Raw genomic sequence first — 23979 nt, 5'->3', positions numbered from 1 at the left:
AACGTATGCTTATGCAATATTGCCCATATAACGATATTTACGTTTAACTTTTGAAATAATTCTTCGTATATCGATGAATTTGAATTGTAATTATGAATATTATACAAAGAAACTAAGAATTTAAGAAATAGCATATATATATATATATATATATATATATATATATACATAGAATGAAAAGAAAAATGTAAAACCGCATCGATCTTTGCACGTAACTCGATCACCTTCGTTTCTTATTCCAATTTCCATCACGTAGCTCGATTCTCCCGTAGGAGAATTCATTCTCTCTCTCTCTCTCTCTCTCTCTCTCTCTCTCTTTCTCTCTCTCTCTCTTCGATGCGTTCGCTTGCATTACGATGTGTTGTCGCGTATCTTCCTTCTCCGATTTCTCATAATGCGCATGAGTATCACACGCGTACCGAATCTACATGCAAATGTCGAATTTATATTATTCAAATGAAAGTCTTGCGAACGATCGTGGATTCGTAGAAATTTTTTCAACGGATGGAATAAAAATAAAAATAAAAAAGAATATCGAAATTATTCAACATAATATATATAACATATATATAATATATATATATATATATATATATATATATATAATATTATAATTCATTATTATTGTAATAGGTATAACGAATGCAAGATAAATCAAGCTAGAAAATATTCGATTTTTAATTGTCGTAGAATATAGGAAATACTTGATTATATCTTTTTTTTTTACATAACAATTTTTCATTAAATTATCCGTTGGCGTGCAGAAAGTAAATTTTCTTTTCGATTTCAATATATCATAAATTTATATATTGATTATCTAATCATAACTTAATTCAAAAGAAAGTTTTCAGGATGTCTCCATATAATTTTATCTGTAATGTCGTCTCTTGTTGTCTTAAAAGAACGGAGAATGGCTCGCCTTTATGTTACATAACGAGATTAATTGGACATTGAATAATTCAATGAACAATTATGATACATCGACGATAATCCATAAGAATGAAGGAGGAGTCGTTATATCTTTAAATCAATTTGATATTAATGATTTAAAAAGATCAAGATTCAAACAAATACAATAATGAAAAATGAAGAGTGAAAAAAAAAATAGAATGGAGAAAAGAACATCAATCGAGATAGACAAAGATAGTAATTACTCCAATATCTATTAGAATATATTTCACATTACACAAAGTTCAATTTTTTAATAACGAATCCACCGTACGATAGTACATGAAATCTTTTTTTTTTACGAAAAGTTCATTGGTCGTAGCGAATATTGTCATCGTTGGAACGTCGACGACGTGGGATCGAGTTTTATCACGTACGACGAATTTCCCGTAGGAGTTGCCCTTAGGTAACGGGTTACGAGTCATTCTCTGTTTCTGCCTCTCTCTCTCTCTCTCTCTCTCTCTCTCTCTCTCTTTCTCTACGCGATAAAGTAACGCGCTTGCGTTGTATCAGCACATATAGCTATCATATAAGGACAAACGGAAGGGCGAGTTTCGAGTTTGTCATTCGAGATTCAAGCCGATTTGCGCGTGCGCTCATACTTTGGCTTTGATGTCGCGAATTGCCATTCTAAATGCATGGATGAATATCATTCGCGATATAGTCACGGTCTATGACCAGATTTTCCCTAACATTCGTAAGCACGCACGTATACCTGAATACATGTACATCGTGAATTTATGTAGTCAATGTAAATACTTGGACGAAAGCGAAAAAGATTTCTTGTATTTAGGTCAATCGGATTTCAGTGACTTTTCTTTATATTACTTGATTTGCCTTACCTGATTACGATTCATTCTATCTATCTATAATATATATATATATATACATATCTTTCTATGACTAGTACAAGCCTACATTTTGCAATACGATTGGAATTATAGACTGATATATTCCGAATGTTAACGTTATTAGACTGTGTAATTAATGCTATATATGAAACTAAAATCCGATCGATATGCTAATTTTTTCTTCGTCGGAAAATTCTTTGAATTCTTAATCATTGATTATTCAGGAAGATTTTAAAGTCATTTGAAATCAAATATTTTAAGAACATTTTATACGTCGAGATAATTCTTTGTGGTCTTTTAAACTCTTTCATTTACCAACAAGAAAGGGTTATCGATGGAAGATAAAAAGCACCGTGACATTTTGCTGCCTTCTCGTAGAACAATTTATCGTTCTAGAATTAACGTTACTTTTATCGATCTATTTCCTTCGTTTCGTATAATTCTCTTTCCTCGTGTTTGCGCTTAGGAAATACATCGATACAATCGGCCACACTTTTTTCTCCCCCTCTCTCTCTCTCTCTCTCTCTCTCTCTCTCTCTCTCTTTCTCTCTCTCTTTTACTCTTTCTTTTTACACGCCCCATTTATCACGCTTTACGAGTGTATCGTCGATATCGCAGGGGAAGCGTTCGTAACGAGAGAAATAAAAATGAATGAATTATTATCCACCGAAAACGTTCCGACAATTTGTAATAAAAAACTCAGCTTGTCATGTCTTCCGATTTTTCTGAAACAAAAGTTTGAAGATGGAGGGCACCGGAATGATAAAAAGAACAAGAATTATCAATCATTTTTCTTCGTATCCAGCAAAAGATAATTGTGAATGAAATCGATAAATCAATCAATAATTCGCAACTTTAAATGTTTATACGAATTATTATATTTTCTCATAAAATATTAAACACATACACGCGACAATAACGTATACACACGATACTTTGTTGTGCACGACAATTACTTAGGTAAACTTTATATATATATATATATATATATATATATATATATATATATATATATATATATATATATATAAAACCGCAAATTCAACCCGTCGATAATTATTTTCGAGAATCACAAACACGAACGAATTTCACGCTTCGCACTTAGTCAAATTTATATACGAACCAGATATATTTTAACACGACACGGTACAATTAATTCTTTTTACAAAATTAATGTCGCCGTTACAAGAACAGTCTTACACAGTCAAAATGTTTTGCTCTACCAACTAGCACTTTTCTCCTTTGGTAATATCACCACCGCATAATGATAATAGAATCTAATACGATATGACCGGGAGAAAGAAACTTGCTATCTTCCTTTCTATATCAGCCATTAAAAAATATAGCATTACCTTTTGCCGGCTGGATAATCACACCGTCATGGACTATTTGTTTTTATTGGCAATTTCCCGTTGCGATCCAGTTATTGCGCGTATTGTTTATAAATCAAAGTCATCGCGTCTCGTTCTTGTTATTGCTATTATTGTTATTATTATTATTCCTTATCGGAGAAGCATACTAACGCGATTCTGTAATATCCGCCACGCTTGCTGATATTTCGATAACAGTTAGAAAGGATGTACATTTGGATGGAATATTAAAGATTTCAAACTCGTTTCTTTTTTGTATATTTGTGTAAAAGGAATCCGTAGGGAGTATTTCCTTTAGACAATAGATCAAACGAATTTTCAATAACGCGCAATTATTTGTCCAAAAGTTCGTGATTACGAGCCAATGAATATACAATTGGCAGTAATAAATACATTTTTCATATATAAACGTTAATACGTATCCGCCGAAAATTGTTCTTAATAATCGTACGCGTCAATCGTTGTCAATGTTCAATAAGGATTGTAGGAATTAATTTCGATCAAAGTGTAATATAATCAAGACGTGTTTTCAATGTCTATCAATACTATGAATTTTCTACGAATACCGATAGGAATATAATATGTTTGACAATGAACAATTGCTTAATTAATTTTCTTAATTAACCTTAAGACTTGATATTTATATTATTTTTTTATATTAGCTCAGATAATTAAAGAAATAAAATGTTGTTATAGATACACGTAATTTACGCTTAAATAAAGCTTTTGATGGAGGAGATAGAAAGAGAAAGAGAAATGGACAGATTCGATTTTACCATTCATAACTTTCCTATAAAAGCATTGCACATACGAAACTTCATTACCATTGTATTGAGGGACCATTGGAAAGTCCGTAGATCGTCGGTGCTATCAAATCGACCCTCATTATCGTTGATTTAATCCTCAGTTCCCTCTTTCTCTCTCATTCTATCTCGCTCGGTACTTTTCTCGATTTATTCGATACCTCTACTTTCCGCGCGCATACGTTTACCAAATTTCGTCCGGTCAGTAATTTCGCCTGTAATAAATTATTGAGTCGATTCCGTTCGAACGATAGAAATTAATGTTTCGTACCAGCCGGACAAATTTATCCACGACGATACGAGTTAATTCAACACGTCCTGTGAATAAGTTTGCATGAGATTAATCAAAAGATCGAAAGAATTTTAGGGAGGTAAGAACATCTTCTCGAGATTAGTGAAGTAATTTCTGACATTGTAAATGATCCATCGATTTGACGACTTGTATTCCTCGATTGAATTGCTTTGTCTAGCATGAACAATATATACATAGATATAGGTATCTCTCTCTCTCTCTCTCTCTCTATATATATATATATATATATATATATATATATCTATACATATATATTCTAGTACTATATATCGATCACAATATTATTCCTCGAGGATGGTCGTTGCCCGTGCCGCTTCATAAATTGTTCGATTTATCGTTGCTGACTCACCGCGATCCGTTCAAAGCGCGATTGCTGCCTGCGAGGCTGTAAGCGAGCGGGTAAAGCGTCGACCACGAGGGGGTAGCTACAACTTGCTCTCATAGGAGAGTCGAGAATAACCGATGAATTGACGTACGATATGGGAAATCAAATTTGATCAATTTCAATAGACCAACCAAGAGCCATAGTTAGTTATGTCATGTTTTATTTTTATTACTTTCATTTATAACTAAGTGCCTTTATAAGAGTAAAAAATTTATTACAATGTAATATATATATATTAGCTATGTAAAATGATGAAATTAGAAATTTTTATTATAAAATATTGTAATTGTTATATTTAAATAATATTTCATTAAATAATATTAATGAACATGCTATTTAATTTATTTATATAACAGCACTTATCTATAAATCAATAATAATTTAATATTTGCTTAATCATATCTCGTATTTTGTAATATCATATAATGATATAATCATATAATATAATAATTTGATAATATCTATCTATCTATCTATCTATCTATCTATCTATTTATCTATCTATCTATCTATCTATCTAGAGAAAGAGAGAGAGAGAGAGAGAGAGAGAGAGAGAGAGAGAGAGAGAGAGAGAGAGAGAGAGAGAGAGATAGAGAAAGAGAAGCTCTTCGTAAAGTTACCTTTTGTACATACGTTCAAAATTGGAAGTGTACTTACGTCAAAGTCAGCCGTGCACTTTACCAGATCCTGTGGATGTCCAGAGTAGAGTTTCAAAGATTGAAGTAGACCCTTTAAATAGACGATTAGAAAATAGTAAAGAATAGACCGTAAAATCGGATTTGTCATTTTAACTTTCTTTCTTTCTCTTGTTCACGAGTTTGATTTTTCCTTTTCTCTTAGTGAGTGTTCGAAACGAATGTTGGTATCTACTCGTCTCTCACGAGTCATCAATTTTCAAGCTGTAAAAGTTAAAGGTTTCAATGAGTGAGGACGAACTAACGAACAAAAGAAAAAGTAAAAACCTTCGTACGTTGATTTTGTACTCAAACGGTGTTCGATTGTCGCTTAATTGTTTTCCTTTAACCAAGTCGATCAATCATGCACGATCATTCAATTTTCCACATTGCTATCGAGCTCTCCCATTAGAGAGAGAGAGAGAGGAAGAGAGAGAGAGAGAGAGGAAGAGAGAGAGAGAGAGAGAGAGAGAGAGCGCGAGAGAGAGAAAGAGAAAGAGAAAGAGTGAGTGAAAAAGAGAAACGTTTAGAGAAGAGCTCATGTATGATTGGTAATCGTATCCTTTGATAATACTTTGAAAACGAGAAGATCAATTTAGACGTAACATATCATTGGCAATATACGTAAGTCTAATCTTTATTTAATTATTCTAATCAAACGAAACATTTGTTAAAACTTTATCGACCTCTAATTTTATTTGACCTTAATTTTGTAAAAAAGACAAATAAAATAACAGTAGCAATTTGTTTCGCGACTGTTATTTTAAATATTTTCTTTTGCAGAAGAAGAAAAAAAAGAAAAAGAAAAAGAAGAAGAAGAAGAAGAAGAAGAAGAAGAAGAGGAAGAAAGAGAACAAAAGAAAAGGAAGAAAGGAAAAGGGAAAGAAAAGAAAGAAGAAAAAAGAATTGATTTTCTTCTCTGTCTTCTTTCTCGTCCTCATAGTCGACTATTCACTGTACAATGCAGAAGAAAATCTGTGATTTATCTCCAATGCGAGTCAACGTTCTCGTCTCTCTATTTTTCGAAAGAGAGAAGAAAAAAAAAAGAGGAGAAAAAATAGAAAGAAATAACGAAAAAAATAACGAAAAAGGAAGAAGAAGAAACCGGCATGTGCCAGAATGACGCATCGATCATTCTGAAAGTGTTCGAGGGATCGATCGATCTTCCCAAATGGCCCGCAGAAACGTGCTTTACGGTGCATTTTACGGTTTTCGCTTGATGCAAGAGTTTCCACCGGTCGTCCTCGTCCATGTTGATGGTCGGTTGCACTGTTGTGCGCGCGCACGAATCTTTCACTCTTTCATTATTGTGTAGGAGTAACGTAGTATTGCCGTGATTTTTTTCACCCGGAAAACCTGCTTACTACGAATTCGTACAGTTGTAAAGTTGTACTCATTCGTCCCGAGCAAATCTACTTCTCGTTGTAATCGTTATTTTACGAAAAGAGTAAGAGATAAATAGATAGAGAGAAAAAGAGAGAAAGAGAAAGAGAGTAAGAGAGAGAGAAAGAGAGAGGGAGAGAAAGAGAGAGAGAGAGACAGAGAGAGAGGAAGTATATTCATATTCAGAGCATTCAATTAAAGTATCGCACTGAGCCGTACGAAATTTTTATGACGTCGACTAGCTTGCGCGTCACATATATATGTTATATATATATATATATACATATACACACGAGCACGTGCGCAAGCTAGTATATATATATATAGTATATTATATAATATATATACATACATATATATTCGTTTTTATTCTTCTTTTTTCTTATTTCTATTTTCTTTTTAACTAAAGATTTTCGAAACACTAGTCACATGCCACTATTAGTAGTATATAATTTTTATTTATCTACTTGTCTAAAATGAAGTTTTTACTGTATTGTTATTTTTTCTTTAGTTTCGTTTTTATTTGAAAAAAAAAAAAAACACTGAATGTTTTCATCGTTTATGCTACGTATTATGTGTAAGAAAAGACATTAATCCGTTATCGTAACTAAAGCGAATTGTATGTTTATAATTCGAGCCACAGATTATACAAGGTCTATGATTGATCGACGTACTCTCATCGTTTATAAATAATGTGAAATTGAAATGAACGGATCTTTTTTGGTAGTGACGTTTACGTACGTTTTTCAAAAGAACGTTGAAGTCTCATAATGTAAGGATACTATACTTGTTAATACATAAATATTTACATATATTACATCTTGTACTTCATATCAATATAAAATAGAATTATAACATATTTAATTTGAAAGCTATGGAGAAATTTTTTAATGTTTTAACTTTTAGGAGACGCAATTATATATTCGATGAAGATTTCATATTAATTAATTTCAAATTTGATGATCTGATTAAAGTTATATTATGATATTATGAATTAATCCGATAGAATCCCACTGAATTGCCACAAGAAAGATGTTCACTAAATTACGAAGCGAAAATCGAGAGTTACAGAATCAATTACAATTGAATTGAATATACGCGACGAATAGATTTGGATACGGCGATCTTTACAACGATCGTTCGGTCAGAGATGACTGCGGATGACTGTCTTATAATACGTTAGCCGGATTGGAAGCCAAAGGCTATAAAGTATAGATGCGTGAGTAGAGGGGAGTATTCGCCTCGTGGGTCCTATGCCTGCTCGCCCAGGTCAATCTTAAACGTGTTTCCTCTAAATATGCTTGTGTGCGTCCTGCTTAAGGCCCTATTCACGAAACGAAAATCATCCGACGAAGTATCTTTTCTTTTTCATCGCAATGCACGTTTTATTAAGTCTGACATATGACGTCTTTTGAATATTTCAAAATTCTTCCTTTCCCTTGTCTCTTTTTCTTTTCTTTTCTTTTCTTTTTTTAATTACTCTTTATGCTAAGCAAAGAAAGGATTATAATTTATTAAAAATGTCCTTGTGGTGGGCGATAAGCCGCATTTGTTTGAAAGTTTAATCCAACTTTCAATGTTCTTTTTTTCCCCTTTCACTTCTTTTCTGCTCTTTAGCAGGAGAGCTTTCCTTCGCTTTGTTATAAGACGACCTCGCCATTGTTTCGTTCGTGGAAAAACAGAGGGTAGAAAAGAAGATCCTGGCAAAGCTAGACAAATTTATTCTCTCGCGTAGCTAAAACGAGTGAAATCGAGAAAGCTGCGAGAATAAGGGAACAACCTTAATTTTCGTGGCGTTATTAGAGCACGAGAAATAGTCGGAGTTAGAGCCCGTTCAGAAAGCGTGTGCGAGCGCGAGTTCGTGCGTACTCTGAATTTTCCCTCGACATAGAGTCTTTTGAATCTGGAACGAACGGCTCGATCAAATATTTACAACTATTTTTGCCGCATATCTGCTTCGTATCCTGATCGAGTTTTATATATAGACCTTCTCTTTCGTCCAGCTGGCCACTTCAAAGAACCGCTAGCAGGCAGTCAGTTGGCTGGCATTGGAATATTGAAAATTTTCATGTAAGAAAAATTCACGAGGTTTTCCTTCGAAAGTACTTTGTATAAAAGCACATATATCCCTCTTCATTGAATTTAAAAACGAAGTACGCATGAATGGATTGTCAAGATTTTTTTACGAGATTTTGATACACGTACACATATCTACATATGTAGGTATATAAATAATTCGACTTTCTAAATAATTATCTTCATAATTCAATGAAACGGTCTCACGTTATTCACGAGTACTACGTGGTTTTACACGTGCCATCCAAGCAGTTACGACATCACGACCTCTTTTATGTGCCATTCCGTCGGACTAATTATATCATACATTTTCCTACTGTCCCGGTACTTAAAACTCGTCCAATGATTACGAGATATATTCTCAAGGGGACGTTACCCTTTACGACCCTTTGCTACTGCGATAAATATCCTAATTTATTTCAAATCTTATCTTGTATTATTCTCTATGAATTTATTTTCATTAACGATAATAATAATAATGCATAATCGAGATTTCAATCGGTATCTTTTGACTGATGCAGGAATGATCAATTCATCAAAAGAATTTTTCAAAAATTTTATATAGTGAATGGGAGAAAGGGAGAGGAAGAAGAAAAAATTAGATTACGGGAAGCAAGGCATTAATGCTTCTTTCGTTAACCTGTGCAATTGCTACGTGTAATTCCTGGCTGCATCCCGGAAATATAGCATCCTGTGCTCGACCCCGTAAACGCATAATTTTACAGCAAACGAATGGCGGCTCTTAATGGATTTGCATTGTTCTGACAGCATCGCAACGCAAACAAAGCTCTCCCTCACACTCTCTACATCTTCTTTTTTCTTTTCTTCTCTTTCTCTCTCTCTCTCTTTCTCTCTCTTTCTTTCTCTCACAATCTCTACATCAGGTACCTCTTTTCTTTTTTTTCTCAACTTCATTCGCCACCTCTTTACATACTGGTAATACAACGAAAGGGGTGACATTAACATGAAATTAGTTTTCTCGGTGATGATCAGAAACAGTGCTTATAATGCTTTGGTTTTGACGGATAATTCTTTTTGTTCTTACAAAATAGAAATTATAAGAATAATTTCAAAATGAATACGTTTGTGATATATTTATGTTGAATTCATGTGCACAATACTTGAAACAAAATATTAAAAAGAATGTGAAAATCGGAAGATCAATTTAATTGAACCTTCATTCTGTTAAATCGAGTGTTCGATCTTCTTATTGTCCCATGAGATTACGACATTCGTAGAATCTCGAAGAATAAGTCAGGAAGAAAATTAACGCGCTAGAAAAGTTTTCGAATAACGACATTCGCCAGTATATCACGAAGGCTCTCACTTGCACGGATTTCTCGATAGGATCACGTCTTGTCCTACATTTCTCTCGTAGCTAGGAGGCACCTTTCTCGAAGTTTTCGAGTCTCCGAGAGTTTATTTCCTTCGAAATTAATTTCATTGCCGTTGGCATTCTGATGCCATAACGAAGAAAAGAAAGAAAAATTAGGTATACTACTAAAATCTCTTTGAATTATCCTTTTTTTATTTTGAAATTGCATATTTAATCAGTCGCAATAATTGAGTCGACAATTAATCGGGGAGGGGAGAAAAGAAATAATTCGAAATAAGAAGAATTATATCTTTTTTAAAGGAAAAACTTATTATATTATTTCTGTCTTATCTTATTTAGAAGTAAATAATATTCAAAATTTTAGAACTTTTTTTTTATCTATGAAGAGAGAGAGAGAGAGAGAGAGAGAGAGAGAGAGAATCACAAAGGACAAAGGCAAAACGGATATCACTACAAACGTTGAAAATAGCGATCGTTACGTGAATTCTTTCGACTGTTCACACGAGGACTGTATGTCCTCTTCGAAGTGCAAAACCATGTCAAGCTGCGCTTTAAACGACGTAGAATTCTCTCTTGCGTGACACTGTCCAATTACAAAGGAAAACAGGGCGGATTAGTAGCGTTCTCTTACTCTCTTTTTCTTTTTTTTATTTTGCTACATTTTTAGCCATATATACGTATAATAGTCCTTTTCCCAACTCTTTTCCTAGCGTTCTACAGGTCCCCGTAGTTTCTTCTCATACGAAGTTGTAGAAAAACAATGCAACAGGCGCAGATACAATCTTAACGACTGCCACACGTTTTTCTTCTGACGTAAAAGCACGAAACTTCGGTCATCGCCCAAGTTCTATGAAGCTTTCGTTATCGAAAATGGAAATTTTTGTGCGAGGAACTAACGAACGAACGAATACAGTTGAATATCCTCGGCCTCGTTCTTTTCATTCCTCGTTATAAGATGTTTTAATATTAAAGCATATAAAAAAGAAATTTGAAAAAGGATTAAATTAGATAGATCTGTTATCTTGCATGTTTGTGTTCGACGATGAAAATGAGATTCTATAAAATCTTTACGTTAGACGGAATACTATTATTGCTTTGATTTTTCCCCCCCTTTTTTTTTTCTTTTTTCGATTGGAATAAAATATAACGACATATAGCAATTAAATAAAAGTGATTCGCCAAATTAAATTTTTTTCATATTTTTAATTAAGTAATAAAATTTATTTATTTATTCGTAGAATCCTTTATTGAAAGTTTTGTACGTATCGTAGAATAGATATCAATCAATTTATAATAAGTAGAAATGAGATAATTAGTATAATAATTTATAAATAATCAGCTTCATTCGGTTTTAATGTTTTCAGGGAATTGTAATGAGTTAATAATCTGTAATTTGTATCACTAGTACCGTGTTAGAATAGAAAAAATATTTATTAAATCATATTTCATATGTAGGTCAAATGAAAATATTAAGTTATTATTTCCATTGATTGTAAAAAATATACGATATTAACGATTCGTTTCAGAAAGTTATAATTTCGTTATAAAATGCTGTTTTAAAACTGTAAATAAAGAGTACATGTAATTTAATAATTATGATTCTACCAGTGATAAATGTATTAAAAATTTTTAAAAACTCTTTCACATTCGTATTTTACTTATATATTATTATATCATAAAAATCGACATAATCCGAGGATTAAATTAAATATTTAAGAAGCAAATGAAATTTAATAAATATTACACATTCGATTAAACTGAAAGCTCACAGAGTGATATATAATAATTAAATCATTTTTGAATTAAAATGTTTAACCATTTCGTGAGAAATATTTTATATATAAAATGACTAGAAAATATAACAGCTTTGAATTCTCACGAATCTTAGAACGGTATTGGGTCAACGAATTTCGCGAATCGTTTTTGCATGTAGAATGGTTTATTGTTAAACTCTTATACGATGCTTCTACGTAAAAATTCGTACTTTCGAAAATGTCGGAAAAATGTTCGAAAGACGACGTATGCTTTTAACGCGTGAGCGAAAAATATGATCGGGTTTGTCTGTGTGTGTGTGTGTGTGTGTGTGTGTTTGCTGTGGTCTCGTGGAATAGAACGTGGAAAACGGTCCAGCAGAGATTTTTACATTTCCTCCATCTTCCAGCATTTCGCTGTTTTACGAGAACTACTGCTTAATAGCAATGTAATAGCGATGTTACATAGATATGACTGACATCAAAACAACAATAGAACGTATTCAGAAAAGCAATTGACGATACCGAGTTGAGTTTCCTTTCTCGATTCTCTAAAACTCGATGGTCACAATATATATATATGTATTTGGTTTTCAAAAATGGACAGGAAAACAATGGCTTTCTCAGAAAACCAGCGACGTTATATTAACATTCTTTTGGTAGAATGAAAAGAAAAACTTAACAATGTAAAATTTTTTCAAGTTTTTTTTCGACGAATCTAAATATAGATTTCACGAGGATCTTCAACCTCATGCAATATCTTGGTTGAACTGATTAGCTATTTTTGTATTATTTAAGTTGATTTTAATATCGGATTAGCAAAGTTATTACAAGAAAGTTATATAAACGCAAATATTTCATAGAATTGTAATTGATATTTTTAAATTATCATGTAAATCTTAATTTTACATATTAATAAAGAACAGTTATATAAGACTTATGGCTAAGAAATATTTGAAATCTATCATTTAATCGGTCTATTTTGAATTTCTTTGTAAAAATATTCAATTATTTTAATTTGAACGTGGCAATGTAATTATGATTCTATTTGATAAAAAAGAAAAAAAAAAATATATATATATATATATATATATATATATATATATAAAATAACAAGAGAAAAAAACATTGACAAACAAGAGAAAAAACGTTGTCAAGGAATTGAACAAAAAATTTCATTGCTTTTTCGTAAGTCGAATTAAACGAAAAAGCCTCTAAAATATCGACGAAAGATTTCTGTTTGCGTTTTGATGCCGATTTATACGTGTAATTTAACGCTTTGTCTCTTTGGTAGTTTAACACTGAAGGACTGCTTTTGTATAACTACCTGCTAACTAGCGTTCTGCATCTCGACTTGTATGCGTACATACATATCTATGATTGGCCCTTCCAGTACACCGGAGATTGACCAAGAAGCTGTAATCTTGGGCAAGGATCTCTAACCTCGAGTGTATTCCTAAAGCATCTTGCAAGGTTTATACACATTCAGTATATCACTGAATGTATTGTGTAATTAACGAGGTACAATTTGATCTGGTTAAAATATTTGTTATTATTTACTTCCTTCTGTTTCAGTCTATTTCTTTTAAAAGAAATTACGAAACAGACATACACACGTAAAATAAAATAAAAGTGTTTAATATTTAAAATAACGATATCGATAAATATTTAATAAAAAAAATTATCTTATACTTATTCCTCTTACTATTATTATATATACAATACGTTTAAAGTGAAATAATAAAATTCATATTTTCAAAGATAAAACGAACAAAGTGAAGGTACTAGAATAGTGTTGAAGTACGATTAATAAACGTCAACGAGTAGTCGAAAAGAAGAGTAAGAGGATGAGAAAGAAAAGAAGGGTTAGATCGTTTTCGTTTTAGGGGAAGAACGTTATCAATTTCTCTTTATGTTTCTTTCCACAGTCCAGCCAATTCTCTCTGGCTCTTAGAATTCACTGGATTTTCTCGTTCGAGAGGTACGAAAAGGAAGGAGGAGAAGGGAAGAGGAGGAGAAGAAGAACGCAGCACGTTATCCGTTGGAACAATAGATCTGGCTCGTCCCGAAGACGTGAAAAGTATTGTCGTTTCGTCGAAGAAAAAGGGTGGTATCAGAGTACCGGAAAGTCGCTGCAGCGGTTCTAATTAACGAGAACGCGTAGCCCGGCACAAAGGCGGAAAGGAGAGAAAATGAAAAAGCATTCGGTAGCGATTCGTATCGACTGAGCTCGAAATAAAGTTAGTCCTCTCGGTCTTCCCTCCTCTCTATCTTTTTCTCTCACTCTTTCACTGTCTTTTTCTCTCTTTCTTTCTATATCACATACAAACACAGTTGCTATCTAGCACTTTTTCTTCATCTTCTTTTTCTTCTTCTTCTTCTTCTTTTTCGATTCGGTCTCTTCTTTTCGACGTTCCTTCATCTTCGAATTGTATTCTTCTTTTAGCAAGCAAGTCGCGCCCTTCGTCCCTTTATATCATCTCCGACCTCTATTTACCCACTTTTCTTTCCAAGTGCCAGCACCAGCTACCGGAAAACTCTCGTCGATGCTGATAATGAGAACCGGTTTCTACTTTTCATCGATCGATGCTGATACCATTTCCAGTTTCACGATTCTAAAGGAGGTAATGAGCTTGCAGAAGCCATCGTCATTTTTTTCCCTTCCACTCTCTTTCACACTTCTCCCACCACCATCAACAACTCCTTCCACTATTTCTCTTCTCTTTCATGCTTTAGAAACGCGACAATCCGTTCGAGGATCACCGACTTTTTCGTTCTTTCATTTATTCCCTCTCTCTCTCTCTCTCTCTCTCTCCCTCTCTTTCTCTCTTTCTTTTTTCCTTTTTCTTCCTTTCTCTCTTTTTTCCTATCTAAAACCTCGGTTCTATCATCGACTTTTTGATGCTTCAACGATATTGAGTACTTATTTACCATTGGCACAAGGTATGGGTAGTTTCATCCCTTTGCTTTTCAGTAGAAATATTTGTCCGATACAAATAATTAGTATCTTTAAAGGAAGTAATTGTGCTTTACACGTAAATCGTATTACCGATTTATCGTCATTTTTTTTCCACAGAATTAGTCTTATGCACTTTATTCATTAATTCTCTTCCATTTAAAATTTGTTTCATATTTTAAAGTGAAATATATGTACGTTCATGATAAATATTCATTTATTATTCATCTATAGGACATATATATGAAAAAAAAAGAAGATTAAAATATATGTATCAAGTATTGGCTTAGAATAAATATGAAAATATAAATAGTCAATGTAAGGAAGGACAGCTCATTAGATGAACATTATTGTAAACAACTTGACCGAGGTAAGTTTGCTTTGTTTTAGTTTACACACTGTAATGTGGTAGTCAGTCGGTAGAACACCGAAGTGTAAGGACCTTCAGTAAACATCAGGACCTCGTTACTACAGACTCGTTACTACAGCTTGTATGTATGGATCTAATTGTAAGTCTTGTTTCATTAATGTTTCTCCTCTCTGATATCTTCATTAATTTAATATAACTCTCTTGTCATTTTCAAATGAAAGATGTTATCAGAATTCTACTTCATTAAGAATTTCATTGAACAGAAAGCATTAATTTTCCTAATTTTTGTTGTTCATTTTCTTCGTTTAACAATCAAACGATCAATGTTCTTATAAAGTGTAACTTAAAACATTTTAAAAATGAATAATTTTATTATATTATTTTAATTTCTTTAAAAATCTCATCATTATTAAGCGATCATGAAATGAAACAGCTTTCAATGGATTCGTTTTACATCGTACAATAAATCTTCATAAATGGTTAAATTTATCGCCAGCCGCAGATATGGCCACAGCTTGCGGAAAATACCAAACCGCCTTCGGTAGCGCATCGCCAGGGTGACAAAGTTATCTTAGTCCTGTAAGTGCCTCGAAATCGCACCTTCGTTTCGTTACGAATGGCCGCGGGTTCTCTGTTCTAGATGTTTCAACGATAACAGGTGATTTGTGCGTCTTCCCCTTCTCCCTCTCTCTCTCTCTCTCTTTCTCTCTCTCTCTCTCTCTCTCTCTCTCTCTTTCTCTCTTTATCTCGTACATTTTCCCGTCCTTTAGAAAACTTACCACTTCAGAATTGTTCGGAAATTTATCGACTGTATTACTTCACCACGAATCTATAAAATATTAGCGAGAAACATATCGCATTTAAGTAAATATTTAACATATTTAAAAAAAAAAAAATTATATCTATCATCGTATGCGCATTTATAATAATTTATATGGAAAGTTGCGTTAATAAAAAATTGCTTCGTAAAATTATTATTTAGATATTTTTAATTTCTTTACCCACTTTCATTAGCATCCAACAGATTCCTATGTTTAAATAAAAGATTTTATAGAATTACTTTCAAAGAAATTCTTGTTATTTTAATTACAGGATTGTTTGCAGAACGCTTATTAAAATTTTTCCTCGTAAAATTTATCGTACATATTTAGAGTTTACCGATGGTTGATTTAAGTTTAAAAAGAGACAAAGTAATTATCAGAATGGAAAAAGGTAAAAAAAAAGAGAATATTCATCGAAGAACGATAAGATATTCGAAGATAGAATATTTTTTATTTTATTTTGTTTGTCCTCGCAATAACTTCGAGTTAGCTGTTCGTTTTTGCTTCTAATTTTTGTTTATTTAATTTTTTCTTTATTTAAGTTAGCTATATTTTTTTTTTTTATTTGTCGTATTTCATCTACTTGCTTTTCATAGATAGGAAAGCTTTAAACAATGTGCATCCAACAACTTAACTTTCTTATATTATTTATCTTTTGAAGTTTCTTTAACAATAAGATTATCCAAGTTCGAATTTCTAATATCCTCTGAATAATAAATATTCAATAATTATCTCAATAATTTTCGTTTCTCGCGTAATAATTTTCTCAGTATGTATCATAATGTCTATGAAAAAAAAAAAAGTCGATATTATTTACAATATAATTTTCGGGCTTAATACAATGGAAATTAAGCTGAGCTAATCGGCCGCTTTTCGCCTGCTTTTACAAAATTACTTTTCGTATTTCATACGTTTTCATAAGAAAAGGGTATACTTTAAATATCAACTATCGTTATTACCTCTTAACTCTTCCACGTTATCCCAATAACGTTTAACGCTTTCTCAAGTTCTGATATTAAACAAGAAGAAGAAGTAGAAGTAGAAGAAGAAGAAGAAGAAAAACATTCTGTCATAAAACAGGTCAAAGCTGAACTTGACACGAGACTTACTTAATGTTGGATAGTTTCGTCGCGACGCTTGGTCCATCCCCAGACTGTGTTTCTGAGTTCAGGTATTAAGACTTCAACGAAGTAGTAAATCCAAAGATGACGTTCTTTCGTCGCGAAAAAAAGAAAGATGTAACAAGTATACCGAAGAAATAAAGAGAGAAAGAGGGAGAGATAGAGATAGAGAGAGAAAGAGAGAGAGAGAGAGAGAGAGAGAGAGAGAGAGAAAAGAAAAATCCAAGAGCAGGCTTCTTCGTGCTATGACAGTAAAAAGAGGAGAGTTATATCGAAGGTGTCGAAAGGATGATGGGGGTTGAAAGGGATGGCTTAATATAAATATTCGCTTACTGAGGAACAAGTTATGCCCGCGGGTATTTAACTTTATGCATTCGAGCTCTTCTTAAAGCTTAGGTTTCTTCTTTTTTTCTCTCTCTCTTTCTCACACTCTCTGTCATTCTCTCTCATTCTCTCTCTCTCTCTCTCTCTCTCTCTCTCTCTCTTTTACTCTCTCTTCATGCTCTTCTTCTACATCCTATTCGTCGACTTTACCACGAAGGATCTTCTTTAGAATACCTCGACCCTTCCCCTTTCTCCAAAAGATCCCACGGGCTTTATATTAAACTCTGATTTTACGCGAACGTAATCGTAAAGATAAAGGCGCGTAAACCGCTGCGTAAAGACGCCAACTCTTGACCCTCTCTCTTTCTCTCTCTCTCTCTCTCTCTCTTTCTTTTTCATTGCTTCAACTACGGTATCATTAAATCGATCCCTCCTTCTATACACTACGGTACCAAACTTTTATTGGATACATAACTCTGATCCACCCCTTACCTACTACTCTTTACGATAGTAATTCTACCGGTCATTGTCTTTTATCCTTTTTTATCCTGAAATACTCACGGTTTCTTACATGTGCATTTACAACGTAATGTCAGTTGTTGTCATAATACCTCTCATGTTAGTTTCTATTTTTCGTTTCTTCCATTTTATTTTTCATTAAAGTATTAATGATGATTTAATAAATAGATCGTAATAATTTTATAGGATTTTATGTTTCAGCAATCAATATTTTTGTCTAACAAATTGAATGCTTGTTTCGATCGTTAAGCCTGATTGCAAATGTAATAAGATAGAGAGAAAGTTATTATTGGTAAAAGAATGAAAATCATCATTTCATTTTCTTCGTTATTAAAATTCATTTCAGCAATGCAGAAAGTGGAATATTATTTAATAACTTTGATTACTATTTGTTAATTGAATTAATTATGATTATAGATAGAAGTACTCGTTACATTTTTCCTTTTTCATAACGAACAACTTTACAGTTACTGTAATCGTCGCTTTCTTTCTCCTTCGTGTAAATTCACACATTTTGTTTCTTTTCTTATTTTGTTACGTTTTGGGTTCAGATGTAACTATAATGCAATATGATTTCGCCTAGGAATAGTAGAACAGTAAATAACTCAGAAACTTATATGTTGAAATGTTTATTTTATTATCTTGTTGTGAGTTTGTAAATGGTATTTAAAAGAAAGGTTTTAAGAATTTAAAGTAGATTTTTGAGTAGTGTGGTTAAATCGAAAATGTCGTATAAGAAACGTTGTTGGTTTTTCGAAATGTGGGAGAGATTGAGTGCAATGTTACAATCTTATCTATTGCATTTCGTTTATCTATACATTCACATTGTTATTCACAAAATTTATTTAGGAACTGACTTGGTAAAAATATATTACACGTTCCCTTTCCTAAAAGGACACCTTTTACTTCCATATACGTAAAATGAAATGATGTACAAACTCACTTTTTTATTTTCTAGTCGTACAATCATGTGCTTACACCTTATCAATATTTATCCTCTATTTATGGACACGTCTTTAGACCTGGAGCGTCCTAAATGGTTAGACACTTAATGACGAGCAAACTTCCTTCCCCAAGTGTGTTGAGTTCGACTGCTCGATTGGGGTCAAAGGTAGTTTGGAGAGAACGTTAACCAAGTCCAAGTTAAAACGGCTCAAAAGAAAGAGAGAGAGAGAGAGAGAGAGAGAGAACGGGTTAGGTATCAAATTCAGAAACGTATAGGTAATCTAATACCATTGCACTTATCACACTACTCTAAATTCTATTGATTTTTCGATAGACCAACGAATTCTATCGGTATTGGATTTTTCTTCTTTTTTTTTTTGTTTCCCATTGCTGGCAATATGATAGAAATAGACATAGAATTTAAGGGAATAATAACAAAATTGTGGGAATTCATATTTTCGAAGGAAATTCTAAAAATAAGGAAATAAGAAAAATAATTTAACTTGTCTCTTGTCGTTTTCAAAGAATTTTCAAATAAGATTCCGATGAGACAATCTTATAATTTATTATAAAGAAGATATTTCGGTTCATTATTTGAAATAGCGATCGTTTTATTGACGTTGAATTTATCGACATATTTTCAATTGTTATTTAAATAGTTTTTCATTATTCGGAATGTGTATTATTAGTGAAAAACTCTTTTAGATTGAATAATTAAAAATAGAGCGAGAACAATATGTATATTTTTGTGCTATCAAAATTTTTCTTACATATCAAATTTTTTCTTACATTTAATTATTTAGCACAATAGTTTTATCAAGCTAGTTTAGAAAAAAAGAGAGAGAGAGAGAAAGACAGAAAGTCAGACAGAAAGAAAGAGAAATAGAGAAAGAGAGAGAGAGAAAGAGAGAAAGGAAGGAAAAGGGAAGACAGATAGAAAAAAAGAGAGTACAGAAAGAAAGACAGAGAAAAATAGGAAAAGCTAAAGAGAAAAAGAGATAGAGAAAAGCAAAGAAAAAGACAGAGATAGAGAGAGAAAGAGAAAGAGAAAGAGAGAGAGAGAGAGAGAGAGAGAGAGAGAGAAAGAGATGGAGATAAAAGAAAGAAAGAGAGTGAGAGAGATAAAAGAGAGAGAGAGAGAGATGGAGATAAAAGAGAAAGATAGGAAAGGAATAAAAGAGAAAAATAGAGAAGGAATCCAATCGCTGCTCTCAATGTGTTCTATGGTGAACACGTGTTAAGCCTTTTTCGTTGAAGTCGTTAATCATCTGCCGATGAGTTCGACGCATCATCGAACATGCACGAAAATTATGCGAAAAATAATGACCGGTTAATGTGCGGTTTCAAACATTTTCTCCAGTCATCATATAGGACGACACATAATTATTTCAGTATCTTCTTTTTTTTTTTTGTTAATTTCCCTGTTATTTTTATCTTGAAAGTTTAGCAGACGTTTCCGAAATTTCTTTTATTATATTTTATATAATTTATAAAAGAACAATTTCGAGAGCTTCTAGAATGATATTAAAAGACCATCTACGGCATTAAGTTTCACGTATTTTCATTTTCGTAATCAACTTAAGCTGTTATATTCTTATTGATAAAAAAATTTTTTCTTTATTGTATATCGAAGAAAATAATTTCTTTTGAATGAATAGTCTATTAATTTAATAATAATAATCGAAAACCAATATACTTATGGAAAAATTGACGAATTTCAAAGGGAAATATCGGTTTAAGATTAAACTATACGATTGGAAATTAATTATGAAGCTCCAACCTTCCGGATGTGTATAATTCATCGTACTCTCCAAGTTTTTTTCTCAAAATAGTTCAATAAATTCTATTTAATGCGTATTATTTGCAAAAAAGTTATTATTCTACACATAAAATAATATCGAGAAAGTAATTTTTATTACTTTTTAATAAGTTTTATCAACTATTGATAGTCTTTCTTCATATTTATAATTAATCCAATAAGAAAAATGGATAATTATTTTTTAAGAAAAAAAAAAAAAATTGTATTTTTATTCGAGTAATTTTCCAAAATAGCTTAATATTTCCTGATATTAATGTTTCTCTTTAAACGTATTCTACGTCGGTTGCGTAAAATTTTTCTATTCGTCCATTTAGTTATGCATATATTTTTTTGTTCCTAATATTTTTCCTTCGATCTTCGGTGATCCTCTGCTTTTTCATGAACTACGATAAAACATAACGTCGAGTCATGGCCGGGAAAAAACAGTCGTCACGCGGTAAATTGCAGCAGAGAGACAGCATCGACGGTGGTGACGTTTTGACGTGACGACAAGGGGTTTCTGCGTGTATAAAGCGTGCCGCGCAAAGCAGATATCGTGCGAAAGGAGTGCTGATGCAGTATATATCTATATATATTTATATATATATATATGTATGTATGTATGAGTGCGCGCGTATGTATGTGTTCATGCGCGTGTGTGTGCGTGCGTGTGTCTGCATGTGAGAAAGAGAGAGAGAGAGAGAGAGAGAGAGAGAGAGGAGAGGGAAAAAGAGAGAGAGAGAGAGAGAGAGAAAGAGAGAAAGAGGTAGAAGCATTCGTATGCATCGTGGTTGACTTTTGTTTTAATTGCACTTGCTGACAAACGTCACTTCAACGCGCGAGTACATTGATCTACTTTATTAGGTTTATAATTAATCCGTATTTCTATTTTATATACTGGCAAAATCACTCGGCGTTTGACACTCGTCACGCAGGACTAGAAATTTTTAACACTTCTATTTTTATATTCGATGTTTAAAGATTTTTTTTTATAACTTCATTTATCATTTATTTTGATTTAAACCAAGTGAATATTCTTAATATAATCATTTGATGAAGAGTTCAATCGATAACTCGAAAGTTTGAATTAAAAGTATCGATTTTTGTTTAGTTATGATTTTGAGTTATTTCGAAGGGATCAGTTATAATATTTTTCTTTTTCTAATAACTCTTTTGGGCTTAGTTTGTAATCGTCGCAAATGTAATTATATTATAATTAGAATCCCGTTAAGATATAATTTTATGATATTTCGAGTCCTCGGAAATTCTTGCTGACTAGAATGAGGTTATCGCGATATTTGGACGTTATTAACACACGATGTTATTAACAAGTGTAATAACAACATCACGAGAATGTTGGCATCAGCGAAAACAGAAAGAACAATAAATGAGTAGTTTATACAGTTCTCGAATTCGCTATATATTTCAAACAAGAAATTTATTCTGATGAAGTATCTAAATGCAAATGTAAAAATTTTTTGTTTCCTAGCTTTGCCCTGTTAAACTTCTTCTTCTTCTTCCTTTTTCTTTGTTTTCCTTTTTCTTTTTTTTTTTCTTTTCCCCCTTTTTTTTCGAGTCCAAGTGATGTCGTAAGGAAACCATACAACTTTTGTTTACATTTTTCGCAATATATTTCATAGATCGATATATTTAATTTTAGAAGAATATCCCTACGAGAACGTGATTGTGAAATATTTTCAATACGATAAGGAATCGTTATGAACTTGATTGACATTGAGCTTGAAGACAAATGACGAAGAAACGACGTGGGAATAATTGGATTTGAAGAATAAGACATGTGGATAAATATGTACACATATGTATATATTATATGTACGTTTATACAAGTTAAATGGCATCATAAATGCAGCTACTTAAATACATTCTCTAGTTGCGTATACAAATACTTGCATAGATTTGTATGAGTGAACAAAAAGACGATATAGAAACACGAGGAGGTCTTTTTATTCGTAAACAAAACTGTGCATACGTACAATACATGAACGCGTATACATATGAGTTTCACGTTCGATTCGTGCGTGCTTGGAATCACATTTAGAATAGGTAATATGCTATTCCCTCTTCCTCTCACTTGTACCAATATCGGCAAAATTTAGCATTAGCTTCGTTACATGTAACCGACATACAATTTTCGGTAGTGGTGTCTAACGTGCTGTAAAATACGAATTCAACTCAGCATTTCGAACGGAATTGTTTCGTTCTTGTAAACAACAACTACTATTGTTATTTCTAACGATCTTTCTTTCGACGGAGAAAATACGTATTTGACATTGGCATACTACTATCGGTAGAAAGTCTTCATGACTTTGGAAAATTCGATAGAATTTCATTAATATCGGTGATATATATAGATGATAAATGATTGTTCCTTTATCATCTATATATATCGGTGATATATATAGATGATATATTTCTCATATATATCCAATTGAAATTTTTCCTTCGAATTAAGTCGTGTTTTAAAATAATTTCTCAATGGTTAAAATTTTATTGAATTTATATGAGAAACATATCATCGTTATTTCATCGTGTTTGAATTATGAAAAATTGTATAAATATACATACATATATATATATATATATATATATATATATATATATACGTATATATTTACGTATATATATATATACATAAATGTACAGTAATAAACGAGATTAATCGATTTCTATTGTAACTATGTATGTCTGCTATGTACAAGTTGGTATATAATATTGGCTCGTAATAGAAAAACAGATCCTTTGAAGCTCGCATTATTACGACGTAGAAGAGAATGCATCAAAGTAATGCTTCAAATCGAATTCCGATCAGTATTTGTGATGGAATATTATTACGATGAAGGAAAAAGAATTTCGTTCTTTCTCTCTTAAAGAAAAACGCCAATTTTCTTTCTTATTTACGTTCAAATTTAATTAGTATATCTCAGTATGGATAGTTAATAACTTAATACTTTGTAAACAAGAAAGCTGTGATAGCCGAGAAACGAGCTAGTATACGACGATTTATGGCACTAATAATACAGAGACGTCAGTTAGACTTGTAACGCGTTAAATAAAACGTCTTGCTTCATAAATTCTGAACGAAACTTTTGAAGTATCGAAAAATTTGTGTAAAAATTGAAATCTTATTAAAATTTTATTCACTTAAATTTTTTTTTTTTTTTTTTTTTGTTAAAAAAGTAGGTATATACATATTTACATATTTTTCTATTTATGG

The 23979-nt window shown here is 32.2% G+C and overlaps 1 protein-coding gene across 2 annotated transcripts in view; it reads right to left on the bottom strand.

Annotated features, from left to right (window-relative positions):
• Window positions 1–23979, bottom strand: part of LOC124953419 (collagen alpha-1(XV) chain) — a 204709-nt gene that overhangs the window by 23921 nt on the left and 156809 nt on the right. For both annotated transcript variants that reach the window (XM_047504761.1, XM_047504772.1), the window contains exon 5: window positions 5328–5399. In XM_047504761.1, the coding sequence (XP_047360717.1) occupies window positions 5328–5399 (72 nt within the window). The remainder of the gene's footprint in view (window positions 1–5327; window positions 5400–23979) is intronic.

This window comes from Vespa velutina, chromosome 1, assembly GCF_912470025.1.
Source record: "Vespa velutina chromosome 1, iVesVel2.1, whole genome shotgun sequence".
In the NCBI taxonomy this organism is placed as follows: domain Eukaryota; kingdom Metazoa; phylum Arthropoda; class Insecta; order Hymenoptera; family Vespidae; genus Vespa; species Vespa velutina.
Note: the sequence above shows the minus strand (reverse complement) of the source record. Positions and strands in the feature narration are given on the sequence as shown.